The sequence below is a fragment of the Pteropus medius genome, unplaced genomic scaffold (assembly GCF_902729225.1).
Source record: "Pteropus medius unplaced genomic scaffold, Ma_sr-lr_union100, whole genome shotgun sequence".
Classification (NCBI taxonomy): domain Eukaryota; kingdom Metazoa; phylum Chordata; class Mammalia; order Chiroptera; family Pteropodidae; genus Pteropus; species Pteropus medius.
In genome coordinates, this window is record NW_024340847.1 from 1459407 (window position 1) to 1468227 (window position 8821).

At 64.8% G+C, this 8821-nt stretch overlaps 1 protein-coding gene across 1 annotated transcript in view; it reads left to right on the plus strand.

Moving 5' to 3' along the window:
- The first annotated feature begins 569 nt into the window (after positions 1-569).
- The window catches only part of SHH (sonic hedgehog signaling molecule), a 9248-nt gene continuing 996 nt past the window's right edge, over positions 570-8821 (plus strand). The window contains exons 1-2 of the mRNA XM_039837267.1: positions 570-1027; positions 6181-6442. Of these exons, the coding sequence (XP_039693201.1) occupies positions 728-1027; positions 6181-6442 (562 nt within the window). The 5' untranslated portion in view covers positions 570-727. The remainder of the gene's footprint in view (positions 1028-6180; positions 6443-8821) is intronic.

Sequence of the window (8821 nt, forward strand, 5' to 3'; positions counted from 1 at the left end):
CGAAGAGAATACTTGTTTGGTAATCGAAGCTGGGAGGGGGGTGATCCAGACTGTCCTCTAAAACTTCGCTTGGTTTTAACTGAAGCACCTACCATTCTGGAGAAAGTGAAGGGGGACCCGTGATGCACGCAGCGCAGGGGTGACTGATATCCTCGGAAGCCGGCCGCCTCCCTCACGCCCACCTTTGTCTCGGCGAAGGTTTCCTTTTCCAACTCGAAGCCTTCAGGTAAAAATAAAGCAACGGCGGCGACAGGGGAAAAAAAAATTCTAGTCTTTTTTAGGGTTAACCATCAGAAGACAAGCTTGTGCTGCTTTGGCCAATCAGATGCGCCCCTGCCAGCTATAATATAGTACTGGAGACAGCCTCTCTCACAAGCTCTCCAGGCTTGCTACCATTTAAAATCAGACTCTTTTTGTCTTTTGATTGCTGTCTCCCGCCCCAACTCCGATGTGCTCCGTTATCAGCGACCAGCAGCCTGCCGCTCCAGCCCCCGTCTGGGTGGGGATCCGCCGAGAGCCCCCCGCAGCAGCGGCGGGCAGGGTTCTATAGGAAGAGAAAGAGAGAGGCAGAGCGGGCGAGGGAGCCAGCAGCGAGCCGAGCGAGGGAGAGCGCACAGGCGCGCGCACACACACACACGCACGCACACACACACACACACTCGCGCACACTCCGCGCACACAGACCCGCACGGGGCCGGCTTTGAAGTGCCCGGGTTCCCCGGACGAGATGCTGCTGCTGGCGCGATGTCTGCTGCTGGCGTTCGTCTCCTCGCTGCTGCTGTGCTCGGGGCTGGCGTGTGGACCCGGCAGGGGATTCGGGAAGAGGCGGCACCCCAAAAAGCTGACCCCTTTAGCCTACAAGCAGTTTATCCCCAACGTGGCGGAGAAGACGCTCGGGGCCAGCGGAAGATACGAAGGGAAGATCTCGAGAAACTCGGAGCGGTTCAAGGAGCTCACCCCCAATTACAACCCCGACATCATATTCAAGGATGAGGAGAACACCGGCGCGGACAGGCTGATGACTCAGGTAGAAACCCGGAGCCGGGCGCGGAGCGCGGCGCGTTCCGGGGGCTTCGGCGTAACCGAGCAGTTGCAGACTTGGTGTGTTTGCTCTGCAGGCAGGTAGAAAGGCGATTTCGCTCTCTCCCTCCCCACCCACCTGCCTACCTGCCATCCCTTCCTCTTCCTGGAGCGGAATGGAGGTGAAGGGTCCAGCTGGAGAAGTTTAGGGTGGGGGCGGGGGAGGCCGGTAGGCGCCGCGGTCCACCGATGGCCCTGATTTGATGCGTCTTGCCGTGGTGGCCTTCCCATCCTGCTTCAGCTCTGGCTCGTAAATCGGGGAGACCTTCACTTTGGGGGCGTCTACCCCTTCCGAGTTTGGAGTGGAGATGGAGGGAGGGGGCTGGACACCACTCCCCCCCCCACCCCATGAACATAGAGCGGCTTCCAGATCGCTGTGCAGATGCAGCTTCCAGCATCAGACCTCGGAGCCCCCGCCTCTCCCTTCTCTGCTGTGCTTTTCTCTCCCACAATGACCCGCACCCGGCTGACCCCACCAAAGGCCCTCGATCGGAAAAGCCGGGAGGCGTTCTGGTTCCGACCAAAGGCGGGGGCTCCCGAGGCCGCCCGGCTAGTCCCTGGCGTGTCACACAGCTCCACTGCGAGTCCGCGGTGGCAGTTGCGCCCATCAGAGTGTGAACGCATCGATATTTCTTTAAGGATGCGCTTTCATTCTCCCGGGCCGCGGCACTTGAGGGGAGGGACTTAGAACTTACTGGCATTGCTTCACTCCAGTTTTCAACCTGCTGGCAGAGGCATCGGGAGAGACTAAAACCCAGCGGAGGGGGCTGGAAAGGGGATGCGAGGGGAAGGGCGCGCTCCTCTCCCCCGCCTCCGCCGGAGACTTCTGGCCGCGCCTCCGCCCGCCGTGGACGGTCTGAAACTCCGTGCGCGTGTAACTGAAGCTAGATATGGATTTCCTGGCAAATATGGGTCAACATCCTTTTTATTGCCCTATTAAAATATTCGAGTCCTACCTTTAGGGCCAGGAGCGTACCGCCGCCGACCGAGCGGCCAGGGTGGGGGTGGCGCGCAGAGGCGCCACCACCGGGCCCTCGGTTCCCAGCCCGAGCCCGGCCTCGCCGCGGAGCCGAGAGAGGACGCGGGCAGCCGGGGGAGCCGGCTGGGGCTGACGGAAGGGGGAGGAGAGGGAGCGGGTGGGGGCGAGTCCTTCTCGAGACCTCGCTCTCTCCAGTCTGCTCGCGACCACCTTAAATCCGGACCGCGAGGGTGGCCGCGGGCGCCTGTGCCCAGGGCGGCGCGAGCCGCGGTGAACTCTGCGCAGGCCCCGGGGCGACCGTGCTTGCGGCCGGCGGTGGCGGGGAGTTCTCCAGCGCGTCTGGGGCCCGACCCCTGGTCACACTGCTGCCTCGGGAGGGAGGGGGCCTTCTGGGGGGGCCCTCGGAACCGGGGAGGCGGGAGGCGAGGCAGGAGAGGGGGAGCGAGGACGCCGGACGTCCGCGAGCCGGAGGGGTCAGCGTCCGCCCGTGTGCGCTCGGCCCACGCCACAGAGGGGCCCCGGCCCGGCCGGCCGGCTGCCCAGCGGCGAGCGCGGAGCGGCGCACCCAGCAGACGTTCGGCTCCACTTACTCGGGGCTCATCGATCCCGCGGCTCGGGTTTCAGCGCGCGGGGCCGGGCCGCGGCCGCCCCTCCACGCGCCCTGCGCGGAGCGTCCCGGCTCCGAGCAGGGCCCCGACGGCCGGGGTCGCCCGCACGCGGGCCGGAGTGCGAGCGCCAGCGCCGGCGCGGGCTCCGCCGCCTGCGGGCCTCCCGGTCCTCGGCGCCGCGCCCGAGCCCAGCCAGGTCCCTCTTCCGGCCGCCCCGCGGGGACCCACGGCCCAGCGGCCCCGCGCCCCGACACTCTCGCCGCCAGCTCGCGCTGGCAGCATTTGAACTTCTGACCTTCTGTCAACTTCCCTCAGACGAAGAAACGAAAACAAATACTTTTTTTTCCTTGGGCAGTGGCTATTCCCAGTCCCGGCACAGGAGGACGGGGGAGGGGCAGCCGCCGTGGGGGTGGGGTGCGGTGGGGTGGGGAGAGCCAAGCCAGATTGTATCACGGACCCCACAAACGTCCCCCTAGAACGTGGGTGGCTCGGGGGCGGCCTGGAAGGTGCCCTTGTTTATTCCTTCCGTGTCCTTCCTTCTTGTCTGGTTCTACGAGTTGGGGGGGGGGCGGGAAGGCGGAGGACGTGGGTGTCGAGGGGCAGGGCCGGGGTGAAGGGGTGAAGCCAGGACTGCCTCCCAGGCCCGAGGAGGTCAGGGCTGCTCGGGGAGCCTGCGCACCGCTGGCCCCTCACTTAAGAGAACCACCTGGATTCTGTTCTCAGGTGCGTGTCTCTCCTCCCCTGTCTCGCCGTCCCTCCGTGTCTCGCTGTGTCTGTCTCTCTAATGTGACTGCCGCCCAAGTCCCTCAACCATGGCAAGATCGTCCCCAATGGAACTTTGAGAGCAGCTCTGGAACGCATGAGCTCTCGGTTAATATTAACTCCGAGAGGGGGAAGCGCAGACAGACACCCTCTCTCTCCCCGCAGGCCGCGGGTGCCAGGCGGGGTCCTGGGGGGCTCTGAGGGGGCAGGGGGCCGCGAGGGGCCGGGCCCGAGGGCGGAGGGGGCATCGACCTGAGACGCCACACTGCGTAATTTCTGGGTGCGTGCGGCCTGGGGCGCCGCGCTCAGGCGCGGGTTGGCCGAGGCTTTCCTGCTGGAGCGGGAGGGGTCGGGCTCTCCGCAGTGGAGGAGGCGCGCTGGAGAGAGGTGTGCGTAGGGACTGGGGGTGCTCTTTTGAAGTTGGAGCACTCCTGCCCCCGTGCTGGGGAAGCCCTTCGGCTCGTTGGCGGTGACAGTCCTCCTCAGGCCTCCGGGCTCGGAGCGGCTGCGCAGACGGGGGAGGTGGCGGGAGCTCAGGCGTAGGGAACCGCTCGGCCTCGGCGACACAAAGCGGCCCGGCGGCCCCGCTGGGCTTCACGGTGGCTGCACAGAGTCGGGCTTGATTCGTGGCACACGACTCAGTGAATTGATGACCGGCCTGGGCTTCCTGCCTCGGGCCGCGACGATCCGGCCGGGCCGCGGAGCCGCGCGTCCTTGCGGCGGCGGGGCCGAGGCGGCGCCGCGCCGGGGGGCGCCGGGGAGGGCGCGGGGCGCCGATCGGGCCTGCCTCGGCCTGCGTCCTCGCCTGGGTCCTTCAGCTCTTGCTGAAGTGGCGCAGCTCAGGGTCCGGGAGGGTGGTCCTGCATCCTCCCCATCCTGCCCTCCCCCCTCGCCAGCTGCCCCGGGGGAAGCCGTTGAGAGCTTCACGTGCCCCCCAGAGATGGGAGCCGGGGTGGGACAGGGGCTCGGGACGCGTGTGTGTGCGTGTGCGTGTCGGCGGTGTGCGCCTGCGCAGCCGGCTCCACATCCCGGCTCTTAACTGACCCTGGTTTACTGATTGATTTTCATGTAAAACGCGTTCAATCCTCACGATGACCTCACTCCAACTCTGCCTTTCCGAGATTTTTATTTTTATTTTTTTTTTTTGAAGAAAACGGCTGGAAGGCCCAGAAACCTTCAAGCGCCAACCTGTTACCAGGGCCGCCCCCGCCTTCTGCTCCCCGCCCCCCACTTGTTGTATATTTAACTCTACAACCATGTTACGCGTTTTTATTGCTGCCGAATACACAGGACTTTTCCTGTTGCGCAATCTGTCACATCCCCTTAAAACTCGGCAGCGGTCCTTCTGCAAGGGCGCTCCTCCCCCACTCTTTAGGAAAAGAGTCACCCACGCGATTATTAGGGTCCTTGATGGGGGGGGGTCGTCTTTCCAGCCCGGTAACCAGGCTCCCAACGCCAGCATCCGCCTGCCTGGAGGAGACCGGCCCTGTCCTTTGCAGACATTAACTTGAAATTGTCATCCGCTGCCCCTTGGGGTGGCCCCGGTCAGAACTTTGTCATTCCCCCCTCTGCTAAATCCCGCACGCCACCGGCAGCAGGACCAGCGTCCAGGGAGTGCGCAGCCACACAAACGCACGCACGTGACGCAGCTGTTTTTATTGCTTCCTTCTCTGTATGGGACCGGAGAACAGGCACGCAGGACAGGCCCCCAGCCCAGCCCCACGCACCCTGGTGCGTGTCCCGCCTACTCACGCTTCCTCACTCCTACCCGCAGCTTCCTTCTGTTTGGGGACAGTGAGGGGGAGACTCTCCAAAGGCAAAGGGCTCCGAAGCCCCAGGCCTTCCTGGCTCCCATCCCCCACCCTCCCGCCCACCCCCTCCCTCCAGCTCTGAAGTTTGCACTTCAAACTTGCAGGACACCACTCTGCACTGGAGCCAAGAAAACAAGCTGGGGGAAGGGAACAGGTTAAGGAAAACAAGAGACACAATCGGACCACAGAAAAGCCGGCAGAAAGTTCCACGGGGCAAAGGAATGTGGCTGTCCAGATAAAGACTGTTTGTCGTCCGGCCTGGCCCTTATTGAAAATTATAACTCACCTGGTCGCCTTTCACCGCTGGCTCTCCCGCTCCTTAAGCTTTGCTATCAGCTCCCCACCTCCCTCTACCTATGGCTTAATTCTCACCTCAGATAGGCCTAGGGCAGGAGGGGGGGGTCCAGAGATAAGGCAAAGCTTTCAGTTCCTTAAGAAGTATACAGTGTGTTTTTCCTCGTTTTCTGCAAAGTTGCACCCTGGGCCTCCCTCTGGCCTCCAGGTGAGGGAGTGTGTGCCCAGGGAGAAGGGTGGAGCCCCAGCAAGGGGGCAGGTGTGGGGGTGGTGAGGAGCACCTTCAGGAAAGGGGGGCATGGCCCGGGTGGCCAGTGGCTTCTTGGGTCCTTGTCTGAAACATGAGTGCACTTGTTTCAAAAAAAAAAAAACAAAACAAAACACCACCACCATCTGCTCCCCAGGCCCCGGTAGAGACTCTGCCGCATGGGCATCTGGGGCCCTCAGCTCACCACCCGGACAACCTGCTCCTCCAGCAGACGCCCCGCCCCCACCCCGAGCTGGCCAGGCCCCATCCAGGCCTCGTCCTCTACTTCTCCTCACGGCCCTAGTCCTCGGGGACCAGACAGCGGTGACGGTGACGGTGACGGAGAATGGGTGGGGGGCCGGATGGTAACGTTTGCGGGTCCCCCTCTTCTCTCGGCAGAGGTGTAAGGACAAGTTAAATGCTTTGGCCATCTCGGTGATGAACCAGTGGCCGGGAGTGAAGCTTCGCGTGACCGAGGGCTGGGACGAGGACGGCCACCACTCGGAGGAGTCGCTGCACTACGAGGGCCGCGCTGTGGACATCACCACGTCGGACCGCGACCGCAGCAAGTACGGCATGCTGGCGCGCCTGGCGGTGGAGGCCGGCTTCGACTGGGTGTACTACGAGTCCAAGGCTCACATCCACTGCTCCGTGAAAGCAGGTGAGTCCCGGCCCCGCCCCCCCGCCCTCGCCCCGTGCCAGCAGCGCCCCCCACGCCGGCTCCAGATCTGCCCAGAGGCAGCACCTGTGCACCCACGGAGAGCGGAAAATGGGCAGAGGACTCGAGGGACAGGGCCTGAGGGAACTGGACTGGCGTTTCTGTCCTGGCTACCCACCCCCGGAGAGCTCATTCCCAGCGAGGACGTGCCCCTCCCCTTAAGGCTGCAGGAGACCCCAGGTCCTCTGAGCCCTGATGCAGAGGGCGTATGGCTTTTCCCAGCCACCACCCCCTCCCCGGCCCGCACCCATTTCCGGAGCCCCCACTGCAGGTGGTGGGAGACAAGGAAGAAAGACAGGGTGTTTCCTGGCGGGAAGCTGCAGCCCACGTGGCTGGCCAGGCACAGCTTCAATCCTTCCTCTGGTTCGGGCTAAGATTTGCCTCCTGCCCCCCTCACCCCGCCCCCAGGACAGGAGGTTCTGTCCAGGATGCCCGTGCCTCTCCCCTCCCCACTAGCGCCTGCAGATTCCAAGCTAACTAACTCACTGGCTAAGCCTTTGGGGAGAGGCCTGGTGGGAGGTAATAAACCCAGTAGTCACCGCGTCCAACATCTGGAGGCCGCAAGCCCAGAAGCACCGTCCTGCCAGGAGCCAGCTGGGCTGCCCCGAGCGCAGCCAGGGCCGGGAAGGCAGATCCGCGCCTGCAGCTGCGGCGCGGCCGTCGCGCCCGTGAGCTCCCTTCCCTGGGCCTGCAACGCCACACGCTGTTGCTGGCGAGGAACCGCTCGCTGTGCCGGGAACGCTTTCCGCCCGCGCGCATCCCTCCTCGGAGGCCGCTCTGCGCGGCCCGCCACCTCCCCGCTGGCGCTGGCGCCTTTAGCAGAACGGTTCACACCGAATTTCGGAGGCTCAGGGTCTTCCCCACCCCCCCTCCCCAGTTTTGCCTGTTTGTCTCCCAAACGGTGTTTTAATAGCAGCCGTTAGTCGAAAAACACTTGAAGTGTCGAGACGCACTTCGTAGGTAAGGAAAATAGTGGCTTCTTGTCACAACAGAAAGAAAAGGTGTAGAAGGGACGGCGGGGAAGGGGTCTCGGGCGGAAGGGAAGGCGGCGCCCCCACTTCGCGGGGCTCCGCGGGGCAACTTCTGCGGGGGTCCTTTCCTCCCGGCGCGCCCTTCTCGGCAGCTCGCGGCTGCGGTCGCGCGCGCGGACCCCTCGGGGGCCACCTCCGTCCGCGAGCCCCCGCACTGGCAGGGGTCCCCCTGCCGGGGTGGGGGGGGGTCCCCGGAGGTCTCCGCGCAGATGAGCAGCGGGGACCCGGCCCTGGATCCCGCCGGGACGCGGGCCCCGGCCGCTCAGAGCCGCTCGTCGGCATTTCGCGCACACGGGCCGGGGCGCGGGGGGCGCTGCGTGTCAAGCAGGGTCGTGCGACTCGACGACTCCAGCTCGCCTGCGCCCCGGGTCGCATTCCGGGGGGCTACCGCGGGCCTCCAACGGCCAGGCCCTCACTTCATGCCGGAGAAACCGATGAGAAGATTAAAACCCCTCTGTAATTCCGGCAGGAAGATTCTTTCTCGCGATCTCTATTTGCAAAAAGCATGATCCGGGAGATTGGAATGCAGAGAAGACGGGGCCTCGGCGCCCCTCCTCCCGGCCCCCTGCGCGCCCCCGGCTCCGAGCATTGTCCTCGGGACAGTGAGCCTCAGAGGCTCGAGAAAGCGCGTCGTCAAGGGGCCTTGAGAACCCGGCCGCTTCCAGCGCTCGAGCAGGCCCCGCCATTTAAAATTCAAATACACATCTTGAGAGCTTGGAAGAGAGGCCTGGCTGAGCAAATAGCGCTTGTGAGGCCCGGGCTTCTGGAGAGGCCGCGTGTGAACCGCGGGGAAGGGGGGTGCACCTGAGCAAACAGGGAGGGGGCGGCCGCGACCCGCGGGAGGGGCGGGGAGGGGAGCGGAGGGGAGAGACAGAAGCGTCCCTTCCTCCGAGTGTCTCCCATGTAGGGCCGCGATCTCGGCGGCGACGCTGGGCCTTTTATTGGATTTTAATTGGAAAATCCACACAAGCCCCGGGTTTTCACACCTCGGCCAGTTCCCTGGAATGTTTGTCCAGTCGCTTCAGCCTCTACAGCTATTTTGCACCCTCCCGCCCCCGTCCCCCAACAAGCCGACACCGAGGCCCCCGGCTGGGCGCTGGGGGCGGGCCGGCCAGGGGTCCCCGCGGTGCGGCCGGGTGCGGTGCGCACGAGGGGGCGCCGCGCCCCGCGCCGGGGGCGGGAGGGAAGGAGGGTGCGTCCCGGCGCCCGGGTGAGCTCAAGGAGGCTGCCTGAGGAATCCAAGTGGAGAGCAAATACCCTCTGGATTCGTGGCGCGGCTGGGTGTGTGCTG